At 34.8% G+C, this 25,705-nt stretch overlaps 1 protein-coding gene across 1 annotated transcript in view; it reads left to right on the top strand.

Moving 5' to 3' along the window:
* Positions 1-25,705, top strand: part of GRIK2 (glutamate ionotropic receptor kainate type subunit 2) — a 366,322-nt gene that overhangs the window by 313,557 nt on the left and 27,060 nt on the right. Inside the window, exon 14 of the mRNA XM_085217584.1 lies at positions 19,276-19,501. Within this exon, the coding sequence (XP_085073710.1) occupies positions 19,276-19,501 (226 nt within the window). The remainder of the gene's footprint in view (positions 1-19,275; positions 19,502-25,705) is intronic.

Below are 25,705 nucleotides of genomic sequence, written 5' to 3'. Positions count from 1 at the left end.
ACAGATATTGTCAATTGATAACAGATGTGTAAATAATGCTCTACTCTAAGGGCTGATCTTAAAGTTAATTACCTAATGCAGGCTGTGGTTTTACACATATTACACTATAGGAAGATGAAAGGTATGGGAAAGGGCAAGAAAAATATAGTTAGAACCCCTACACTGCCATCCTACCATAATCTCTTAATCCTCAAAAAAATCATTCAGTAGTAGTAAGGATAGACTTTGTTGTTCACAACTGTCATCCTCCATTGAGGAAATGTAGACAAAACAATATCTTCCCTCTTCAGTTACATGTTTAATATCCTAGGAGTGGATAATTTTTCCCCTGCTTTCTTTGTCTGACTATCTGAATGTTGCACAAATTTACTGAATTTGTATGCGATGATATATGCACATGTTAGGATGCACTGTACCAGTTCTGGTCACAGTCCATTTTTTTCTCTCCATAATGCTGTGGAATGATATAGTATTTAATTGTCCAACAAACATGAAGCTTGTGAATGGTTCTGCTGATTTCTACTGCAAGTATTCTGAATGTACTAGCAGTAGAACATGTGATATTTTAAAATTCTATTTATACCACTGTAAAAATAAGCATTTTCCAATGGCATGGTTCATTTAATGAAAAGTTGCATTGTTTTCTCTAAACTCTTCTTGTGATGAACAGAAAAGTCAAGGAAAATTAGGGTGGAATTTTAGGAAAATCTGTTTGTACAGCCGTAGAATGTGCTAGCATTAATGTTAAACATACTTGGTACTTGTGCTGACAGATTGGTTCCAAGAACCAACCCAGCACTAGTTTATTTTATTTTTAGAGATTATAAATGATTTGTTGGTTTTGTAACTGTGTATATCTAAGGCAGATAAGCTAATTCTAGGAAGAGTTTGCTAACTTAAAAATTCTTGAACAAACAAATATCTAATGGGTAGCTTTCTCTCTCTATATTTATAAATCCAGTGTATATAAAAAATCAGTTTATGTAATGATTCTTATAACAACCTGTAATATATTTCCGGGGAAACAGATTGATAGTAGAAGCAGTAAATGAACATCTAGGATCAACCAAATCATTTATTTTGAGAATTATATCTATAAATATTTTGTATGCATAATATATATTAGGTTTCTTGCAGAAGTAAAGTGTTAGAAAAGAATTAAGACAACACAGTATTGTCAGGCCTTAAATGAGGCTGATCTGTTCATAAATATAAATGTTTCTAAGTTAGTCAGATATGCAAGATAAGACCTTAGGTATCCAGAATGACCTGCTGTCCCCTTAAAAAAAATGACTCAAAATTTCACTATTCCATAGCTAATTACAGTAATTTTAAAAAGTTAGAACAGCAAACTTGGTTTTGAAATGAAGCACACTATTGGTATTGTTTAGGCACAGGTCTAACAGAAAGAGATTATTGTTTGAATGTATTTGATAACAATTGATATCTGAATGTTCTCTATATGAAAGCCTATACTGATGTCCAATGATCTTAAAGTCTAAAACTTGTATGTACTAATTATGAATATGTGTAAAAAAAGTCTGAAATTTTTATAGAAATATTGCTTCTCAACTTACTGATATTTTAGCAATACAGAATTTAAGCAACATACATTAATGAATAATGGATGTGTTTGGAAAAAAAAAAAAAAAAAAGTTTTTAAAGTCAAACCATGCATTTCTTATCTTTTGTCCACATCTATGTAATGAAGGTGAAAGCGTTTGTATTTCTGATCTTTGAAGATGTGTAGGTTTTTAGTGTTTTTTTTTTTTTCCAATTTTCTATGAATATTTTTCATTAAGTAATATCATTCATGTTCTTTCAATCAACTGTTCTCTCTCTTTTATTGTTTGTTTTGCATTTATTTTCTCTGTCTTAGAGTTGGAAACCTGTTTGCACCCATATTATAGATTCCAGTCTCAGAGCCGTTACCTTGGAAACTATTTAAAGTGCATCTTCTTGACTATTTGTTCTTTCAAATCACTGAGCTGTCTTCTTTCCCCTTTCGTCTATTGCTCCACAGAGCTTGGTATTAGCAGATATGCCCAGTTTAATTCTTATTATAGCTCCCTTTCTTAGTTATTCAAGGTGACACTGAACATACAGGGGCTGTCTTCTCTTTTTCAGGTAATTGTTACGTCTACTACATATAGTTTTTGTTAATTAAAAAAAATAAAGAATATACTAACAGCTATCTAGAAACTGCTCAGCAAACAGCTAGTGTTGCAAGTAGTGATGTTGCACAACAATAATATGCGCAATAAGAAATGCCCTTCTTCAGAGAGAAGCAATAGTTGAAGCAATAGTTACTGTTTCCTTTTTTACATGCACTCCCCTTTACAATGTTGTGGAAACCAACAAAATGATTATGGTGAAAAGATTTACTTAATAACAATAATTATTTTTGAGAATGATAGTTTTAGAATAGAATAAGTAAAGTCTTTTGACAGTTCTCAAGAATCAGAATTCCAGTAACATATTTAGGTAATTGTAAGTTCTTATCGAATCTTGTACGAAATAGCTCTATTGAAATTCTTAGTATCTCAAGATTGGTGCTTTAGTTCTGTCTTGTTGTCTATCTGCTTTTCTATCGTATTCAATCTGTCTTGAAAACCCTGGAAAAAATGGTGCTCATAATTTAGACTGGGAGTAGCAGGCAAGTGGGAAGATGTTTATGATCATGACTTTGTTTTTTGTTAAAGCTCAAATTGAACATGCATGTGAGAGCTTCACTTGTGTACTCGTTTTCTATAAACAGATTAATTTGGTGACATCTGAATATTTATACATTATTTATAAACATTGAGACAGACACTTAAGCCTCATTAAGAATATAAGAAATGTCAAGGTTAAAGCCCTGTGATCTGTTGCACCTTTCTCAGCTTCAAAATCCTATGAAATTTAGGGCCCATTATGGCAAGATATTATTCAAAACCTGTCTCTACTTAGTACAGATCTGAAAGTTCTGCATTTGGTGGAAGCCAAGCACTCATGTTTCTTTTATAATTCTCTGAGAGGGAAAGGAACATTAAAAGAGACCAAAGATACAAAGGGTAGAAAGATCAATGCTAAAGACGAGGAGAATGAATTGCCTTTATGGATGTGATTCCTGACTCTTCTGACAGTAAAAGGAACCTCAGTTTTGACTTCAGTTTAGATGCCTGAATTTAAATACCTAAAATGTGAAAAGATGAAGGTAGGCCTTTGATCTAAAAACCAGAAATGAAAGGAGGCTTTGAACATTTAATCAAACAATGCCAATTTGTCCAAGGTAAAAGCTTTCATGGAAAAATTTATGATGTCAGCCAAACTTTTTTTCAGGAATAGTCATGTCCAGTAATGACTTTGAATCTAAAAATATGATTTTTTTTAAATTATTTTTATGTTTTCTCACAATGCCAAAATCCTTCAGTTCTCTCTCTATACACGTGTATAAACAATATATAGAGACTTATAAACAGTTCCCTTTGGGTAGTGAGTCGTAAGTCCTTGCTGCTGTGACAGTTTATAATTTTTCTTTCTTTCTGGCTCTCCCTTAGCATTACAGGAGATAGCCTCCATTGTTTGATTTTCATTTCATGTTCTATGTCCATTTGTATTAAAAGGTCCTTACTTGGAAGAAATCTACAGAAGAGCATTCAGGAACAGAGCAGTGTTTTCATTAATATATAAAAAATTGTTTCTCTGGCCACACAGAATCACAGAATCACAGAATGGCCAGGGTTGGAAGGGACCTCAAGGATCATGAATCTCCAACCTCCCTGCCACATGCAGGGCGACCAACCTCCCCACTATTCCCTTACTAGTTTCAGTGTCAGCAACATTCCTTCTAGAATGGCAGTTGAGCCATTTCAAATTATAAGACCTTTTTAGCTCAAGCTAGACACTTGATTTAAAGGTCAAATTTATAGGTTGCTCAAGTCTAAGTCTAGTACTGAAGGAAATACAAGCTCTATAAAGATATTTAATAGTAGACAAAAATAGAAAAATCATGCTGCATATGTTTTCAGCCCTGGGGTAAGAGTAAATTAAGAAAGTTATTGGGATTTTCATTATTACATTTTACTCAAAATGAGAAAGTTAAATGGGGACTAGTTATAATACAAAGAAAATTCTGTGGTTATGGGTCTGTGGTTTCAATATATATTTTTTTGTTATTTTCTTGTTAATTAGACAAAATCATTTTGGAGTTATCTCTGGATTTAAAGGCCAGAACTCATCAGGTATACCAAAATATCTAGTTACTATCCATTCTACTAGGATAAAATTCTCTATAGAATATAGTGAATTAAAAAATTCCTGAGATTACATCAAAATTGCAGCAAATACTGCCATGATCTGAATAGACTCAGTGTGCTGATAGACAGATGCTAGAACATTTGCGAAGAACTTGAAAAACTCTATGCATCTTAAAACAGATATTCTTTTTATTTATTAATTCTATTGCTGTCAGATAATGTTTTCCATCTATCTTTAGCCAATTATTTTAAAATGAACTAGTGATGTATCAATCCATCTGCTTTTTGACCCATGTCCTCATTAGAGAAGCATGTTATTTGGAACCATTTTAAGCAATCTCAGAAGATGATCTATATTCAAAAAACAATTATTTTTTTTTTCTTACTTCCCCCAAGTGTTTCAGCCACTCTGTGATGTTGGAAGTTGCAGGTACTGTCACTACTTTGAATGCTTTTCTCTTGGAAAAATGTGGAGAAATCAGATTATCAGTATTTCAACACATTTCAAAACATGAAGGTTTTCAAACTCATAACTGGTTTGTGCAGGCCTATCTGTAGGTATTAAAGAGTCACTTGAAATTATCTAACCATAGTAGTGCATTGGCAACAACTGTCATTTAGATCTGCCTGAAAACAAAATACTATCACAGCATTAGGAGTGCAAGTATTTATTTTTGCCAAACTACTTGGAAACTGGAGAAATGTAAATGATATGGAATAAAATGTAGAATAAATTCTATTAGTATTCTGTGCACTGATTTTTCTTGCCCTTCTTTTTTTTCCTGGAGAAAATATTGAAATTCCATTTTACTGTCTAACTGATGATGTTACTGACTAACATTAACAGAGGAAGCCCAAAATACTCAGTAAAATACTCAGGACAGCCAGCAGTTCAGTGTACAAAATATTTCAAATCCTTAGCCATTCTGATAATTGTAGAATCACAGAATTATAGAATGCTACGTTTTGGAATGGACATTAGAGATCATCTAGTTCCAGCCCCCCTGCTATAGGCAGGGACTCCTCCCTATAGACCAGGTTGTTCAAAGCCCCATCCAGCCTGACTTTGAATATCTCCAGGGAGGGGGCATTCACAACCTCATTGGGTTCCAGTGTTCCAGAGCCTTGCCACCCTTGCAGCAAAGAATTTCTTCCTGATATCCAGTCTAAACCTACCCTCTTACTGTTTAAAGCATTTCTCTTGTCCTGTTGCTACATGCATTCATAAAAAGTCCCTCAACAGCTTTCTTGTAGGTCCCCTTCAGGTACTGGAAGGCAGCTATAAGGTCTCCTCAGAGCCTTCTCTTCTCCGGAGTGCAGAGCCCCAGCTTTCTCAGCTTGTCCTCATAGGGGAGGTGCTCCAGCCCTCTGATCATCTTCATGGCCCTCCTCTGTCCTTCTTGTGTTGGGGTCCCCAGAACTGGACTCAGTACTCCAGGTGAAGTCTCATGAGAGCAAAGTAGAGCTCCCTCATCCTCCTGGTCACACTTCTCTTGATGCAACCCAGGATAAGGTTGGCCTTCTGGGCTGCAGGCCTCTATTCCTGCTTGTGTTGAGTCTTTCATCACTGACAATGCCAAACAGTTTTTAACATAATCAATTTTCTACTATTTAACATATCACATACCAGTCTATACAATATTTCTGTGATGACTCATGAATTTCATGATATATAGCATGTAATATAGTGTTGAATATCAGTGTTGAATATCAGTTCCTACTTTTGCCTTTGTTTCAGAAGTCAGATACCACAAGACATATTTGATGAATTTCACTGTCTATATAGAATTCTGCACAACCACAAAAGCTAATGGATAATAAACTCTAATTGCTCTTAATGTGCAAATATACATACATAAATACAAATTAATATTTTAGTTAACTACAGAAGTATGTAAATTCCATCACTGGAAGTAGTAGAAATACCAAATAGAAAGCCTAAACTGGGGCTTATCTAGATCTCATGTTGGTGATCTTGCTGGGTCTCACAGAAAATTTTTTATGCTATCTCTAGAATTCTCTGTCTTTTTTTTTTTTAAGATATATGCTATGTTTTTATTTTTGATATTGTCTTCATTTTTCTTCCAAGAAAAAGCAACATGAGATTGTTTTCTCCTATTTTTTACCTGTCATTGTGTCTTTTTTTTTCCCTATCACATAATTTTTATTGCTTTTTGAAACTTTATTCCACAATTTCTTTTTCTACTTTTCATTACATTCTTGAAATAACAAGATTTTCTATAGGAGAGAAATCAGATTTTTATTGTTTATGTCAAATATTTAGTAGGCTTAGAAACTTCCACTTTTGGGGAAAGTAAAAGCACGTACATATTTCCCTTCCTCTAATATATAAAATATTTATGTGCTATGTGAACAATCAATATCAGACTAGTATCTTTGCAATGGTAGTTTGCCTTTTTGGAATTTGAATGGGAAATCAGAATTCACTATTTTTAGTTTATAGCTGAAGCTGTCCAACTCTTGAGAGGGGCAAAAAAATGTAAGAATTGATGGAAGGTTGCATAAGTCCAACTTCTTAGTTCCTTGTTTTTGATGAGTAATGCAGGATGTACATTTGTATCCCAAGTGCACACAGAAAAAAGCTGAAAATTGGAAGAAAGAAGAGATCATAGTATTTTTCATCATGATCTTTCCAAGAATCCAGAGCAGCTTTCCAGGTTGTTCAAATCATACTAGTTTAGCACATATCTGACAGAACATCTCACTGTTGTCACAAAATCCTGTATATGTTAGGACAGACAATGTAAAATGTTCTCAAAATGTACTCAAATTAATATTAATTTTGCAATTTGAAGTTCATCTCATCTATTTTTTTTTTTTTTGTGAAGATATAGTAAAGTTCTACTAATACTGCAAGCTGAATCCTTTTGTAGGTAGATTTTGAACAGCAAAAATTTCTGTAGTTTGTATAGGGTAGTGGAAATATAGAGCATGTCATGTTTTTTTTTTTCTTTTTTTTTTTCTTTTTTTTTTTTTTTCCCATTGATTTTGCTTCTGCTTTTCCTCTACAAAAGCTGGTGATGAACCTTCCCACCTTCCCTCATTGGCAATTTCCAAGTACTTAATTCCCACAATTTTTGAGAGTGTTTGTCTGACAAAATTGGAATACATCAAGTAATACTATTGAAAAGTGATTCCTTCTTCTACATGGCAGGTACTGGCTCTTCTGGCTGTTCTCCACCATAAATGAAGCAGAGCCTTTCCATAGTCTTCACAGACTGTTTCTTTTTCTGTTATACTACAGTTTTTATACTGCCTATTCTCATCTGTTACAGTTATCCAACTGCAGAATGTTAATAAACACATAAATTGTATCCTATTTTATCTTTCTTCAAGTTATACAACTTAATCAGTACTGCAACTTTCTCCATCAACTTCAGAAAAGTTGGGGTGGAACTCTATCAGTGCTAAAACCTGCTCGAAACTGAATCTTACAACTCTGCTATTGCACATATTTTCTGTAAGACTGCCTTATGTGTTATGTTGCTTATCTTCTCAAATATGTAGTTCAGGAGACTACAGATGTTTCAAGATACAGTTTCCAGAATTATTCCAAAACCTGACAGATTTGCTAACAAACAAGCTGTTTTCCTGATCAGTATCCTACTACTCCTCAGTACTTTTGATATGAACCACATATGGCATCAATCCTGTTTGCCTGAATTAACTCCAATTTTCTAGTGACCAAGGTCATACAATTACAGAGAAAAACTCATCTGTTCTTAGCCAGCACATATGGTCCAGAGTTGTTCGTAATTTACTTGCTAGAATGAAAAAATTCAGAATGCTAAATCCAAATCCCATTGCAGAATACCTTAGTGGTGGCTTATGCTACTGTATAGCAGGCAAATATTTTACAAGATATATTCTATAAATCATTAAAAATATTGCTTGGCTTAAATTTTCAAGAGTTTAAATCTATTATTATTATTATATTATATTATATTATATTACATTATATTATATTTTTTAGATCTGGCAACAGAACTTACAGGGAGGTTTATTGGGGGAACAGGAACACACCAGTCTGTCTTGATGCCACTAGACTTTTGTTATAGCCAATCACTAACGCAGTGATGGTCTTGACAAAAGAAAAAAGCAAAAATTGAACTTCAGTTAAGTTTTGGAAATCTGAGAAGAGAAATAAGTTATATTTACTTCTAACTGCTTTGAGGAGCAAAACAGTGAATAAGAGTTAGGGGGCTTCTATCACTTCACCTCATTCAAAAAGATCTCAAATGACACAAGTTTGTTTGCTAATGCTGTCTGATGAGTTCCTTTCAAATTACAACAACAGAACTTTTTAAGCATAATGCATTGATTAGCACCTAGTACACAAGGACTAATTTTGCTTTGAACATCACACAAATATCAGGCCAGAGTGGATTTTATGATAGTAAAATTCTTAATTCATGTCATTGTGATAAATTCTCACTATTAGAGGCAAATATTTAAAGCAGTATTTATAAACTTTATGCTTAGTTCTAGCTTTCATATGTTATGTGTGTAATAAAAAATAAAAACATTCTCTTATTTTGGAAAAGAAGATTTCTTCTAGCTCAAACCAAGAACAAAATTTTCTTCTGCAATTTGTATCAGAAAACAGGCAGAGTGAGCAGAAATGAATTTATCTTTACAGAGCATATATAATATATGCTTTAAAAACAGATTAAATTTTCTTGATGTCTTATTCCTACTTACAAAAGGAAGAGCAGTGTGAGAAATACCACAATTCTAAACTCCAAGCTATTTTTACAGAAAGAACCACTGTGATGTTAGCTGTAATTCAGAAGAGAACTATAAATCATTCTGATATAAAAGACAAGGAAGTGTTTTGTAATCCATTAGTGATTTTTTGAGCTATAAAATCTCTACTGATTTCCAGGTCAAATATGATAGTGAATATTTGTTTCAATAGCACTTTTTTTTTTTTTTTTTAAACCATAAATTGATTTGAATATTTAATATTTTTTTCAAAATCTTTGATTTTTAAAACAAAAAGCTAGCACAATCAGGAAAGAGTAAAAATGTCTTTCTCTGAGCACTGCATTTTTCATTCCTTGTTGATCCACTCTTGGCAGAAGCACCTTTCCTACTTTTTTTTCATTTGTGCTCTATGGACCATGAAAACTGCTGTTATGAAGGAGAGAACACTGTATGCATTACTTTTATTGCTTTTATGCTGACCCAACAAAATCAAAATTGGCTTGCTCACTTACAGGATTTCAGGCCTCAGCAGTCCTGAAAAAAATAGGGAAACGAAAAAAGAAAGGAATAAGAAGGCCAAAAAGGAGGGTAAAAAAAAAAAGAAGAAAGAAACATCCTGAGGTCAAAGTCAATGAGACCAGTTTGATAAAAAGGGAGAAGTCTTTTCCACTTTTCTTTGATGACCGAGTAAAAGTCAGTCTCAGAATTTTAAGAGACAATAAACAAATCCCAAACTACAAAGTTCATTTTTATAACTAGTGATAATATGGTCTGAAAATAATCAGAAGCTTATTTATATTAATATAGTCTGTCCGTTCAGTGGTAAATAATGATTAAGCTGATTTAAATTTGGTCTGTTGTCCACTGCAGTTGGAGGAATATGTAATATTTTCTGTATACTTGAGATGCTAGTGATTAACACAGTACACTCTAAAAGCTCTGCATTAGCCTACATCAATATTCAAAATTGTACTGCAGATATGTGAAAGCAGAGTTTGGATCTTCTTTGAAATCATATAATGGAAGCATCAGATTTTGATATGCAACTAAGATCAAATTGTGTTTTACACATAATGTGCTCAGCTATGTCAAAAGTGGTAAATATACTGTTTCTGCTGCCTGAAAAAGTAACATTTGCTTTTGGAGTATAGAGTTAGCTAAGGCTTATCCAAAAATAGAAATTATTTTAGTCTCTAAAACTAATTTATTTGAATTGTTTGAAACAAAAGTCTGGAAATAGCACTGTGAAAAGCTAAAAGGATAAGATAACTTCCTTTCTGATTAATGTAGCTGATGATGATATTTACCATTATTTTCATATATTTCTTTTTATTTAAGAAGTCCTGGTAAAGGACCAGGATACTATTGTTTTCCATTTCAGAAACACTGAAAAATTTGGAGAAACCAGTATCTATTTCAAAGAACACAGAGTCATGTTAAGAACTAGAATAGATGGATTAGCGAAAGCAGATATAAAGTGCTGAAACAAAGAACGAAAAACATGGGAAGGAAAGAAAATATATTTGGTTTTTGAAAGAGATATTTGAACAGTAGAAGTCAGTCTTTACAAACTTAAATTTGGTGCGAGTTCAAGAAAGTGATCAGGCTATTTAAGTGTATTTACAGTTTATTGTCATTTATGAAAGTGTTAGATAGCCTTATCTTTGGATTTCCCTGTACTAATAATGTTCAAACATTCCTAAAATCTTATTTGCCTAAGGCTGTTGGTTTGTTCTCTCAGCCTTAAGGTTGTCATTGTATGATCTGAAATGTATTCAATTAATTAACTTTGTTTATCTGTCTATTAATTGTATTAATCCTCTGTGTATTAGAGACATATCCCAAATGTCTTAGAACAGCTGTGAGCCATAAGAGGAAATATTTTCTTTCCTTAAACTTGACAGCTAGGCTCCTTACATTCAGAATGATTTCTTGAGGTACATGGATGCTTTTGCCATTATTAGCAACATCGGAAACATATTTTTTTAGCTTATTTCAGAACTATGTAGTTTTAAGGCACCTGTCAAAACAAAATGTCAAATGTATAAAAATGAATAAGGAATGAATGAATTAAATGTATTACATGGACAGTTCAGCCTGGATTTTCACTCTGATATTCAGGATTGCCAAAGGGATTATGTATGAAACAATTGATATGAGCGTACCTGAATTTCAAAGAATTGAAGTGTGAAAAAGCCTTAGAAAAATGCACATTTCCCATCTAGTAATGAGTTTGTCTTTACCTTGAAGTATAAACTACATAAGTTTACAATGTTTTTGTTTGTTTATTTCAAACACAAAATGATGTTTCTTTTTTGTTCTTGTTTGTTTGTTTGAGAAAAAGAAAGAAAAAAAAACAAACAACAGAGTGAAGTGTCATTGCTCGCCATAATAATTTGAAAGCTATTTGAATTGAAAGCAAGACCTTAGATTAGTTTATCCAGGACCTGGTTAAAGTTAGACTTGGATATTTCCAGTGAGAACATTTCACTATTTCTCCTGGCTACATATGCCAAATCTTAACTGTTCTCATGGTGAATACATTTTTCCGTTATATTCACAAAGAATTTTCTTTCAGTCATTGCTTCTTTTGCCATTGCCTCTTATTCTATCATCATGCATCCTAGTGAAGAGAATACCTTCAAATTCTCTCTAATTTTTTTCTATAGGTAATGAAAGAATGTGATATGCAAGCCCTCCTTTCTTTAGCTTGAACAACTCCTTTTCCTTCAGTTATACTTCATAAGCTAAGATCTCCAACACTCTGATGGAGGACCAAAATGGACCACAGTGTTCCTGGTATGGCCTGACAAATGTCAGGCATCATGGAATAATTTCATTTTGCATTCTGTTTGCTATAATCTTGCTGATACAGTTTGTTTTTCCCACTGCAATGGAGCATTTGTTACTACTGCTAATTATAGAATCATTGAATTGTTTGAGTTGGAAGGCATCCTTAAAGGTCATCTAGTTCAACTCTGCAATGAACAGGGACACCTACAGCTAGACCAGGTTGCTCAGAGCCTTGTCCAGCCTGACCATCAGTATCTCTGAGTACAGGGCTTCTACCACCTTTCTGGACAACACCTTTCAATGCCTCACCACCCTTATTGTAAAAAGCTTCCTTATATCCAGTCTAAATCTTCGCTTTTTTAGTTTGAAACCCTGTTTCCTATCACAACAGACCTGCTAAAGTGTCCTTTTTTACAGCCCCCTTTTAGATACTGCTTTCAGGTTGCTCTTAGTTCTCCCCAGAGCCTTCTCTTCCCCAACTTAGCCTCAGCTCTCTCAGCTTGTCCTTGGAGGGGAAGTGTTTCATCCCTTGGGCAATTTTTGTGGCCCTCATCTAGACATGCTCCAGCAGGTCCATGTCTCTCCTGTACTGAGCACTTCACACCTGGATGCAGTACTCCAGATTAGGTCTCATCAGTGCAGAGTAGATGGGCAGAATCACCTCCCCCGACCTGCTGACCATGATTCTCTTGGTGCAGCCCAAGATACAGTTGGCTTTCTGCGCTGTGAGGACACACTGCTGTCTCATGTCCAGCTTGCCATCCACTGGTAACCTCCTGATCCTTTTCAGCAGGGTGTGCTCTATCCTTACGTTCCCCAGCTGGCACTGGTAGTGGGGACTGCCATGACCCAGGTGCAAGACCTTGCACTTGGCTTTGTTGAACCTCATGAGCGTCACTTTGGCCCACTGTCCACTTGAATCCAGAAGTCCTCTTCAGCCAAGACACATTCTTGCCAATCAATTTCCAAACCTGCACAGAAGCTCTGGGATTACTTTGTCACTGGATAGACTTTGTATTTATCTTTGTTCAGTGCTAGGCAATTGTTGTTTATCTTAATTTTCTAGCCTCTCAAGGTATCTCTGCATAGTAGCTCTTTTTTTTCCAGTGTATTTCTCCAACTAAAAAACTTTGTGAGAATGCTTTCAATACCGTTATCCAAACTGTTTATAAAGATACTGAACCATATCAGATCAAGTTCAGATCTGTAAGGCAATCCACTCAGTTTTACAGAAGGTAAGAATAAACATTCTTTCAGACATAAAAAATTCATGAATCCAGTAACTTTTAAAAAAGCTAGTTAAAAATAAAAAAGTTATTCGTGTCCACAAACAACACAGAGCTCAGGAAAACAAAAGCCACAGGTACTATAGGCCCTGTCAAAAATAGGAAATAGTGTGGTAGTATTGGGAGTCTGCCATTTTATTTCATGATGTAAGATTGTCCTGGTTTTAATCACATGTATTGAATAGCAGTTCCAAATGTATAGGAACTGGGTTTCTGATTTATTAATTTATTTGGTATTTAATCTTAGTTACATTTAATCTTGTTATTACTGCTTCTTTCGTGTTAAAATATTGCATGGTTGTGAGCAAAGTTCATTACACAATTGTACATTATATCTGAATGCTTTTAGAAGACATTAAGTAAGTTGCATGCCATCATTAAAACAAATATCTCCATTAATGTATCAGTAATAAGGCATTCTATACAGTCCTCTGTAGAAAAAGGTCAGAAGTTGCCTAGCACATTTTTATGTACAATTGCTTAATCTTGTCTTGTATCAAGAGGTATACTTCCCTGACCTTTGATCCTTGTTTATTTTGGCACTCACCCATCATCTTGATCTTTTTCTATCCTCATACTCCAGTCTCACTGCTCAGATATTTGTCTTTCCTAGACAGTATTTCAAGGCACAATATTAACATATTCCTAATGATGATTCTCCTGTTTCCAGCCTCACTTATATGCACAGCATCAGTCTAACTTAAAGCCTTTGCCATCCTTTCTTTTGTGATCTCTAGTATGCATAGTTATCTTCCAATAGTCTTTAATTTAAGAACACTGAGAATTTTCACTGTGAATATACTCTGAATTTCACTGTTAGAATCTATAGTTTTATGCAGCAGGTATGTAAGTTTTTTTTATTTGTTTAACCTTTTAATGTCCAACTTCTATGTTATTTAGTTCTCCTTTTTAATTCAGTGAAATTCAAATGTTGCAAGTCATAGGCAGCTTTCTTACTGTTCTGTATGATCTTCAGCATTACTGAGGGAATACAGGCATGATAAACCATGTCATCACAGGTTATCTTATGCAGACATCATTTCCAGTTGATTTTGTATTAAGCTGGATGCTGAGGCAGTGATTTCCAGTTAGATTACAAAAAATGGTGAAGTAACTCAGAGAAAATAATCCACTTCCCTGATGGAATATGTAAGTTGATTAACCAGACTGCTCAGTGAAAGAAGACAGAAACATAATGTATAAATCATAGAATCTGGTTCTATCGATATGAATGATACAGTCATAACCACCAGAAGCAAAATGTACATATTGGAGTGTCATTCTGTTTAGTTCAATGTCAAATGGGCTCCTGATGCTTTTGATTGTTCCAGCTTCTTGAGTTTAGTTAGTTGAATCTGCTGAGTAACTTTCCAAACACAGAGGAAAACCATTTGTGATTGTATTTTACTGAATCAAATGCTTTGTTTTGTTTTCTCAAATAACTATTCTATGTAACAAATCTCTTTTATTATAGATTGTTTTTGTAAGAATTTCTAAACACCAGTTTGAATTTAAGTCACAAATAGGTAGACTGTTTTCTTTGACATCATTTCAGTTCTGCCTTTTAGGGATGGAAGAACCATAGAATGGTAGATATCTTGAGTAGGAAGAGACTCACGAGGATCATTGAATTCATCTCCTGACTCTACACGGGATCTCTCAAAATTCAAACCATACTTCTGAGAACGTTGTCCAAATTCTTGAAATCTGTCAGACTTGATGCCATGACCACTGCCCTGGGAAGCCTGTTCCAGGGCCTGACCATTCACTGGTGTAGAACTGTTTCTTAACAATCAACCTAATCCTCTCCTGATGCAGCTACATGCTGTTTCCTTGGGTCCTGTTGCTGTCACCAGAGAGGAAAGTTCAGTCCCAGCCCATTCAGTTTCCTCATGAAGAAGCTATAGGCCACCATGAGGACTCCTCTCAGTCTCTTCTTCTCTGGGCTGAACAAGCCAAGTGACCTCAGCCACTCCTTATACATCTTTTCCTCTAGATGCTTCACCATCTTCATAGTTCTTCTGTGGACATTCTCTAGTAGTTTTACATCTTTCTTATATTGTGTTGCCCAAACCTGTACCCAGTGCTTGAGGTGAGGCCACACCAGCACAGAGTACAGCGGGACAATCCCTTCCCTCACCTGATTAGTAGTTCTGGGTCTCATGCACCCCAGGATATGGTTGACTCTTTTTCCTGCCAGGGCACATGTGGACCTGGATTCAACTTGCTATCAACAAGAATCAACCCTCTTGTCCCCTAGTCCGTACAAGTATAACTTGTTCCATCCCAGATGCAGAATCCAGTATCTGCTCTTCTAAAACTTCATGTGGTTGATGATTGTCCAGCCCTCTAATTTGTCATGATCTCCTTGCAAGGCCTCTCTACCCTCAAGGGAGTCATCAGACTCTCTCAATTTAAGGTCATTCACAAAATTACTTAATACATCTTCAAGTCCTGCATCCAAGTCACTGATGAAAACATTAAAGTGGAGTTGTGTGGTACTCAATTGATTTTTGTCTAGCTGTATTCTGGACATTTTGTCCAGAAGGATACTGTGAGAATCAGTACCAAAAGCTTTGCTGAAATCCAAAAAGAATACATCAACTGGCTTCCTCTGGTTACCTAGGTGGGTAACCTTTTAATAAAAGGAGATTTAACAAGGACTTCTCCTTGTGAACCTGTGTTGACTGTGATCAATGTGTGCATTCAGATGTATTTCAACATGTCCCATAATGATCTTCTCCATAATTTTATCTGGCACAAGTGATACTAACAGTATTGTAATTTTCTGGATCTTCTTTCTTGTCCTTCTTGAAAAATTGGATAATATTTGACAGATTCCAGTTCACTAGACCCTCTCCAGATTCTAAAGACTGTTGAAAAATAATTGAGAGCGGTGTCAAGATTACATAATCTAGCTTTTTGACTACTCTTAGATTAATCCTATCAGGCCTCATCAGCTTATAAACATCCAGCTTGAGCAGCAAAACCTTCACAATTTCAGGGCTGGCTGGGAGTTTTTCATTGCTGCAGACATGGTTCTCCAACTCAGTTCTCTGAGAGCCTTCAAGCCTGTCATTAGCATTGAAGAAAGTAGGAAAGAAGGCATTAAACATCTCTGCTTTTTCTGTGCTCCTATTTGCTATGTGATCATCCTCCTCAAGAAATGGACCAATGTTATCTTTTGTCCTCTGTTAACATATTTTAAAAAGCCCTTTTTATTTCCCCCATGGTAATGGCCAGCTTCAACTCTAATTGAGCTTTGGCCACATGAATTTTCTCACTACAGCAGCAAGCAGTATCTTTGTATGTTGCCTCACTTCCTGAGGCCGTATTTGTTTTTGCTCTGCATAAACTCTGTAAGAAGATTCCTGCTCAGCCAGCCCAATCTTTTGTTCCAACTGCTTCACTTCTGACATTTTGGAATCGCCTGTTTCCTTGCTCTTAAGAGGTGGTACTTTGAAAGTGACATGCATGGTTAGATCCCAATGCATTTAAAAGCAGTTTCCCAAGGGACTTTGCTAACTAATTTCCTAAGCAATCTGAAGTCTGATTTTAGTTCTTTAATTAATTGGTGTCATCATCCTGGTTGGGTGGCCTATAGTAAACTCCCACAACAACATACGCTTTATTTGATTGTCCCTTGATCCTGATCTCAACAGTGTCATCACGAAATGTGAGCTCTATACAGTCTTTACAGATAACCACTCCCCACATTACTTGCCTTGCTTATCCCTGCTGAAGAGCCTATAATCATCCATCAGGACACAATGGTCACAGGACTCTTCCCACCAGGTTTTGCTTACATCAATGGTGTTGTAGTTCTGAAACTGAGCCAAGACTTCTATCTCCTCTTGTTTGTGCTGTTTGCGCTGATGTAAAAACATTTCAAATGTGTTTCATTGTAACCAGCAACTCCTGGAGCAGATTGAAGGATTTCACTAGCAGGAAGTCCCTCAAATTCCTGTGAACAGAAAAAGTGGTGCACACATTGTAGTATTTTGCTTACATGATAAAAAAAGAGATGATTGTACCTTTTCTATCACCCTTGATATCTTCTCTATTGAGAGTCGTATGTGCTTTTGTTTTAGCACATAGCTTTGTGTTATCTTTCACAGCCTCATTAACTGTGTAAAATTTTTACACTTTTTTAATTATTACAGTAAGCATACTACTACGTAGAAGCTTTCTTTGATTTTAATTTGCTTGTGACTTCTCTTCCTTCTCTTACAGAAGAATCATCCTAATTTATAAAGTTAATTATCATAATGAACACGTCCTGTCCTTGAGAGTGCTCTTTTTTCACATGCTTTTGTAGAGAGTAACCATATCCTTTGCTAACATATTTTTATCTTGGTAAAGTTTTTTGCAACATAAGTGCAGAAATACTTATGTGTGTTCATTCTTACTTACTTTATTTTCTACTATGGCTCTCATGTGATTTTTTTCCCTCTCAGCATGCACCAGCAATGTATTTAACAGTTTACCCAAATTGTTTTCTCTGAAAATTCCTTATATTACTCAGATTATTTATATTGGCTTAAATGTTTGCTTTCAGTAGTGGAATAAAGATTGTATGGTGAAAAATTAGATGATAATACAGGCAAAATTTTACAAACATTGGAAAACACTTATTTTCCATTCTTTCTATATTACATAGTAATGCAGAGCCGATGTGCATTGCTTAAAGTATCTTATTCTGCACATAGTGTAGTATTAAGTGCTCCAAAGAATTATTTGATTGAGAAAACAAACCTATGAATAGAGACCGTATCTGTTTGGTCTTCTTAATTCTATGAATTCACAATATCTTCTGAAGAAAAAAATTTCTTTCATTGTTACTAAAACCTTTTATAGTAATTTGCATAACATTCAGTACAGGAACAATGTGTTCATGCAGAATTCTGGAAGTCTTCCGTTTTGTTAGCACTGACACTAGAGTTAGTTCAAATGCTTGTTTTGCTAAGTCCTCACGCAGACTGAAATAAGTCTTGGATTCTGTCCCAGCATGGGGACAAAGTTGTCTTTTTTTTTTTTTTTTTCCTAAATAGATGTTCTTTCCATCCCACATACACTACTAATTCTTCTTTGGGCAGATTTTATGGGTGCCAGGCAGTGGAACTTCAGAAAGGTTCATAGTGTCAATCTTTGCCTAGTATCTCCACCAGAACTGATGGCAAAGTTGTTTAAGGCTGACATTAAAAGATGAAAGATGTCTGAAAGAACTTGATTATACCATTTTTCATACTGTATCTCTACATTTTATTTTCTATGCAAGATATAACTTTAATGAACATTTTCTGATACATCTGAGTTTGGAACATTATTAAGCATGTGGTGACAAATGTAATATGCAGTGATCAAGTGCTGTAATGCCTCCATTTTATCTATCATTTATCATTATCTCTTACACAGTACTTTAAAAAAGTGAGGGAAGGTAATATGTTTGTGATTTTTTGTTTGTTGGTTTGGTTTTATTTTGTTGGGTTGCTTTATTTTTGAAGCCGATGTGTAGAGAAAGGGAGTAACTTCTCTATAGCTGTGCAGCAGCAGTTTATACCAAATTATTGTCTCCTTTGTCTCTCTCTCATCCATAACACAATAGTGCACTGCATTCAGGAAATACTAAAGCAATAGATACATATTCAACTTTAGGACTTTTGGCTGTTAATTTTGTAATGGCAAATAAATACGACTAGAGCGTGGTAAATTGTATATTTGTTGCCTTCTTCCTCATGACTTTTTCTCTCCATATATTGCTATCTGTAAGTGTTCTGATTACTGCAAGCTGCTACACTGTGCAGAAGGTTTTTAAAAGTGCTCAAGAGTAGGTGAATGATTGAAATATCAGTGAATTTCAAACGTACCAGAATACAACAAATTCTCCTATGAAACTCACCAACACTGTTGATGAACTTGACTATATTAAAATCCTTAATTGTTTTTCACGGACTTTAAAAATTTTTAGGTTTTCACTCTAAACGAATAAAAACGTGCACAGAATGAAAAATAGATTAACTATAAATATAATGCATTTTCTTGAGAATGTGTCCATCTGCTTTGTTTTCCACATATGAGATGAAATATATAGGCACTCTTACATTTGTTGTTGTAAAATCTGGCACATGTAATAAAATATGATAAGAGAATAATGTGTAAGTTTGGAATTTGCATTCACTCTTAAACATGTTTTATCTTTATTGCTGTTTCATCTAATATTTGTCTTTCAGAAATCCAAAATATCCACTTATGATAAGATGTGGGCCTTCATGAGTAGCAGGAGGCAGTCAGTACTTGTCAAAAGCAATGAAGAAGGCATCCAGCGTGTGCTTACCTCCGACTACGCGTTTTTAATGGAGTCGACAACCATTGAGTTTGTCACACAGCGGAACTGTAACCTAACACAGATTGGAGGCCTGATAGACTCAAAAGGTTATGGCGTGGGAACTCCCATGGGTAGGTTATATGTCAATTCATTGATCTCTCTTCACTAATCTTTGTTGCTGTAATAGAAAAGCTCCAATATACTGTTGTTTTCCCTACATTACTAGTATTCCTTTCATTCTCTTTTTCCTATCTAAAGAAAAACATAACATGTTTTACCAGCATTTATGGATTGTATTTCATTAGCCAAATAGAAAAAAAAAAAACAGTTATTTGAAGAAATTGGCCATTTTTACATGATGATTCTCTAACGTTATTCCTTCCATATCCTCAAAAATAACAAAATTACATTCCACAGCCCTGATACTTTTCAATATTTTCTAAACGTTGAACTCTGCTTAGATAATGAAGTGCTAGAGTTTTTTCAAAGTTTTCATTAGCAAAAGCTGATGACATGAAGCATCTATGGTGAGAAAGCTTAACACTATGAATCTTAAAATAACAGGAAAGATTCCATAGCATGCCTTGTATAATCCATAAACAGAAGAAATATTAAGTCAACTTTGTGGAATATGCTTTTGCAAAACAGTAAATATTATCTGGGTCAGGTGTTTCTGACTGTGTACAAAAATTTGGCTACAAAATTAGAAGCCAACAACAAGAACTGGTTTCTAGAATCCATAGAATGAGATTCAGCAAGCACAGATGTTCTGAGTTCCCTTTGTCTGCACTGACTATTGAAAGACATGAGCTGAAGATCCAGCTTTTGATTTCAGAATTGATTTTCAGAATACAAAGTAGGAATACTGCCCAGTGATCCTACTTAATATTGTAATATTGTTCTGAAGATGTTTTTGCAAGACTGATAATTGTTTTAAATTTAATTTTAAGGAGAATGTATTGTTTTGTTGTTAATATGAATATGCTTTATGTGTTTTGTTTTTTTTTTCCCCATATAGTTCTTATACTTGTTATTGATTTTATTTTTGTTAGTATTATATTAAATCACTGTGTGGGTAAAGTTGACTCTAATATGGTATATTAAGAACATGATAAGGAAGATTAAGTTATAAACATTACTGGAATATATTGCATGAAGGGGTATCCAGTAATACAAAACATTTCATGTACACTGTGAATATTTACTGACACCTTAAAATTGTTTTAATTGTAATGATTTTGGTAATTAGATATGCAAATGATATTTCCTGAAGAAATTATGATTCTGTTCATTTTGTCTTTGAACAATTAGTTGCTAGGCATTTAGTTTTAATGCATACACCTTTTAAAAAAATCATGTTTTATTGAGAAAACAAATGAAAAACAAACATAAAAGCAAAAGCAAACTTCTAGAGTGATCAGTAAAGATCTAGAGAAAAAAATAACTGGATGTAAAGAGACAATTATGTCTCAGTAAGTAAACTGTCCTTTTGGCTTTGTATCCTACTTTATTCAAGGAGAATGGGCAGTAGTAGTATGTTTCTTCATTAACTTTAATTTGTATCAAAGACATTATTCAGCACTTAACAATCTACAACAAGTAATAAAAAATGATCAAGGTCAAGAGAAACAACAGAGTTGTGAAAGGGGGCCTGTTAGCTGACAGTTATCTTGTAACCAAAACAAAACAAGTAGAGGAGACACAGGAATCAGATATTAAAAAAAGAAGACTTCAAAAAGTGGTAAACTAAAATAGATAAATAAATTAATTAAAATATGACCTGTAAAACAGGTGAGGCTTTCATAAAATAAGATCTGAATTAAGATTTTCATAAAAGATTTAAGGGTAAATTAAAACAGCATTTGGAGATTTATCAGGGCAGCTAAGAATAAGGGATTAATCTTTTCTTTAGACAGTGCTTATAAAATGCTATCTAGATGCATGAACTAACATTTATAAATCGTTTGTTTTCTCTGTATAAATGTGTAGTCCCAGCTGAAGGAGACTAGGTTGCCTCTGCAATAGTAAGGGAAATTTTAGGAAAAAAAAAATTCTATAGTGCCTGTCAGAATATTTTGTGAAATATATCGCTTTGCTGAAGCAAAAAGATATTACAAAGATGTGCATAATATAAATTAAGCCATATATTATAATTAAACTCATTTCTACAGGAAAGATTGACTCCACAGTCTTTAAACGACCTTTTGGCATAGTTAAATTTTGAGAAGTATATATTATTTCATGATTATGGAAGATGTTTATGAAGATATGAAATTGAATGATATCTCTTCAGTCAATAATCCAAAGAGTAACTTGTCAAGTTCTTGAGAAACTGCAGGATAATGATTTCAAAACTAAATACACATTACTGCTCATGCCTCTTTTGGAAGCTACTTGCAAGCACATCTCTGAGTAGAAAAATATGGAATTTGTTCAGTTAGAGGCACCTTGTCTGAAAGCTATTGATGTCATCTTCCCAAATTTATAAAAACATCTGTTTTATCTCCTGGAATAGTGAAGTAGCAGAAATATTTTCAATGAAAGATCAATTCTGTAGAATACGGTTGTTACAGACTTTATGCCAAATAAAGTAGAATGAGTATGATTACTTTTGCTGAACTATATCAAAGGAAGTTCCTTGATGACTAGTAGAGAGAATATAATTTGCTTGAGTCCAGGAAGCTACAAACAGGAGAAATAAAAGCTTTCCTAACAGGAAAATATGCTAGTAGCTTATGATACAATAATTGTTTGGAAAATGCAAAATCCCCAAATATGACAGCAGCTTAGAACACTGCAGAAAAAGTTTTACAATCAGAGATAGGAAATTGTATAAGATGAGGAGGAAAAAAAAGAATGAAAGAAACAAACAAAAAAACAAACAAGTTCAGGAAGTATATGGGCATCAGTTGTTTCCACGCACTAAAGAAATGAAGTCTGGTTTAATCCTTCTAGAATTTTTAGTATTTGTAAAAGCATTTGTGAAGTAAACAAAGTTTAGCATGGTGAAATGTAGCCATGATGTGGGAAACTGATACTGTGTACTTTGGGCACATAGTAGAACTAGCACACACCTTTAAAATTAGCAAAATTCACTGATGTTTGGAAGAGGTGTGAGACAGCATTGTGTATGTTATCTTTACTTTCAGCTTTATTTAACATGTCACACATGACAAAAAAATAAGCTACAGACAATGAATTTGATAAGTTATAGATGGAATGACCAACTCTCATGATTTACATTTACAAATTAAGGTAGCAGCTTTGTATATACTTGAAATCTTGAAGCATAATGCATGAGATATTTCTGATAGTAAAGATGTAAATGTGCATTATGTACAGTTAAATTATAAGAAATACATATGTATTTATCTTAATGGTTGGAATTTGGCTTTGCGTGAGTATATACCTCAGCATCCAAGGTTGTTACTAGTTTAAGGAAGGGAAGGAGAAAGAGGGGGAGGGGAAAAACAGTGTAAGAATGAGAGGGAGGGAAAGACAGAAAAAGTATCAACCTGCTTGATTACGCAAAATAATTTTGACATTTGACGATAGGTTCTTTGAAGTCATAATCATCTCCATTAGTTTTAATTGTCCCATTTCTTCACCGTGCTTGAAAACATTAAAAACTGAGTTTATTCCTGATGGAATCCCAGCTAAGATAAATGTGTATGATACTTCCATGTACTCATGATCTTCTGATAAAACATAACAAACAAGTCCATTTGTTTTCAAAAAGACTTAGTCTATGCAGCAATATACACTTTATGCCTTACATGAATAGACTTGCAGTTGGTCAACACAAAGTACTGTAAACCAGACTAATATTACGTGACAAATACTAGTTTCCATTCTGAGTATTTATTAAGACTGTCTATCTGAAGTGAACCACATGAAAGATTACAAATTTAGCTTCCATGCATTCTATATTCAGACAGCTGCTATGATACAAACAAGTCATACCTTGCTTGTATGATTTCCAGCAGAGACGCACTGGCCATGGGCACTAGACATTTGCATAGCCACTTAAGTTCAAAGAATGGAACAAAATTTCTAGGCTTTCATGTTATATTGATTCAAAGGCGCCATTCTTAGTGAAGTTGTCTTTACTGTAAATCCTAATGTGCAGAGGTTTCACACTGATAGACAGCTAAGTTACACCATGCCATTCTCTCCCTCCTCAACAGAAAATAATGAAAAAGTCTCGGACTAATATAAATAAAGGAACATCACTTAGCAATTACTGTCATGGGCAAAACAGATTCAGCATAGAGAGACTGATTTAATTTATTGCCTATTACTAGCAGACTATCAGTAAGAACTAAAGCAAGCTAATTATAGAATCATAAAATATCCTGAGTTGGAAAAGGATCCACAAGGATCATCAAGTCCAACTTTTTTTTTAGAGCATTGTGTCCAAATTAGGCTTGCTGTTAGGCTCACTGGTATTACCATAGCCCTGGGGATCCTCTTCTAGTACCTAACCACCCTTTTGGTCAAGAACCTTTTCCTGTTATTCAACCTGCCCCTCCTGACACAACTCCTTTGGATCTCTCACTGTCAACCGAGAGAGATCAGCACCTGCCCCTCCCCTTTTCTTGTGCAGAAGCTGTAGATCATCAAGAGGCTGAACAAACCAAGAGACTTCAGCCATTCCTCACATCTTGCACTCCACATCTTTCACTGCTTCTGTTGCCCAAACAACACCTTCTCCCATCCATTCCCTTCTACATATGTAGGAAGGAATGGCGGCTGTGGTCAGTCCTAAAAGCCTCATGTCTGCCGTTCCTCCAAGGTCGCTCTCTGCCCCTCTCCAGGTAGGTCCCTCCCGCAATGCCGTCCTTCCACGTGGCCTTCCCAAAGGCTGCAGCTCTCCCAGCACCGCCTCAACAGGGCTCCGTACCGCGGGCCCACTCTTCGGGCACTGCTCCACATGGGTTCCTACAGTTGCGGTTCCTCTGCGGGCCGCTCCCTGCGGGCTGCAGCTTCGGCTCTTGCGGGGGTATCCACGGGACAGCGGTTCGTCCCTTCCTTCCGTCTGCTCTCGCAGAGCGCACCCCGAGTCGCTCACGGCTCAGCTCTGGCAGCGGCGGTCCCTTCGGAGCAGCTGGAGCTGGCTCTGCTCTCACATGGGCAGCGCTGGGCTCTGCTCACAGATCCCACCCCTGCAGATCCCCGATACCAAACCTTGACGCGTATTCGTTGTGGGGTTTTTTTGGTTGTTGTTGTTTGTTTTTGTGAAAAAAGCCTTTGTTTACAATATATTTTTTCTCTTAAAGAAAACATTTTTTCTTAAAAAAGTATCCCACATTTGCCCAACTTCTGTATGACTTCCAAAAAGTCTCTTTGTTTGACTTATATAATGTGCAAATCACTAATGTAATATGCAGATCACTTGCACACAAAAATGTATTTATGTACTCTTGCACAATGTAATTTAACTCAACATTTTTTTGCTTAGGAATTAAAATCTTTTATTTTTGATAAATCAGAGCCAATAATAGGGTTGTCTTTCTCACTCTATTTATTTATTTATTTATTTATTTATTTATTTATCTTTTCTGCATTTCAGTCAGTTGTGTAGCAAGTAATTAAAATGCTGTTTGGAGTAAGTGTGTTTTGAAGACTGTAGTGTTCATGTAATTTTTATTAGGCATAGAATCTAGAAAAAGAATTTCACACCCCACCCCTTCAAATTAAAGAGTTCATTTAAAAAAAAAAAAAGAAAAGAAAAAAAAAAAAAAAACGTTTTCAGGCAGTAATTTATGATCTACTATTTCACATCTTCTCTTTGACTTCATGAATTATTCATATATATCTAAGCCATTACTAAATGCATTACAATACTGTTCTTCCTACCCAGTGAGAAGCTGCTGGATTCAAATAGAATTTGAACAAATAGCATAATCAGCAAATGTGTAACAATTATCATGTCGCATCCTACAGCACTAGAGGTTATCTGATTTATGAGCATTACTTGTATTTCTTGGAGTGATCTAAAAAAAATACTCAGTAAAAGTTTATTTTTCATAACATTGAATTTTTTTAGTTGATCTAACCACAGCCTTAATGCATGTATTTTACAAAAGATTTCATTACATGCCATTTTTTAATTGTTTCCAAATATAGAAACATTTAAATAGAGGTGCAGTGGGGTATATAAATTGCTTAAGAACAAAAGCTTTTAAAATACATTTGATATTTCAAAGACTAAAACAAATGTTTTTAGGAAAAAAAAAAAAGCAATTAAATTACTCTCATTTCCCAAATATAGAGGACATTCAAAAATAATATTATGAAAATGATCTCAAAACAGCCTCCTTTATTCTCCATTC

The sequence above is a fragment of the Meleagris gallopavo genome, chromosome 2, assembly GCF_905368555.1.
Source record: "Meleagris gallopavo chromosome 2, MGAL_WU_HG_1.1, whole genome shotgun sequence".
Taxonomy (NCBI): domain Eukaryota; kingdom Metazoa; phylum Chordata; class Aves; order Galliformes; family Phasianidae; genus Meleagris; species Meleagris gallopavo.
Note: the sequence above shows the minus strand (reverse complement) of the source record. Positions and strands in the feature narration are given on the sequence as shown.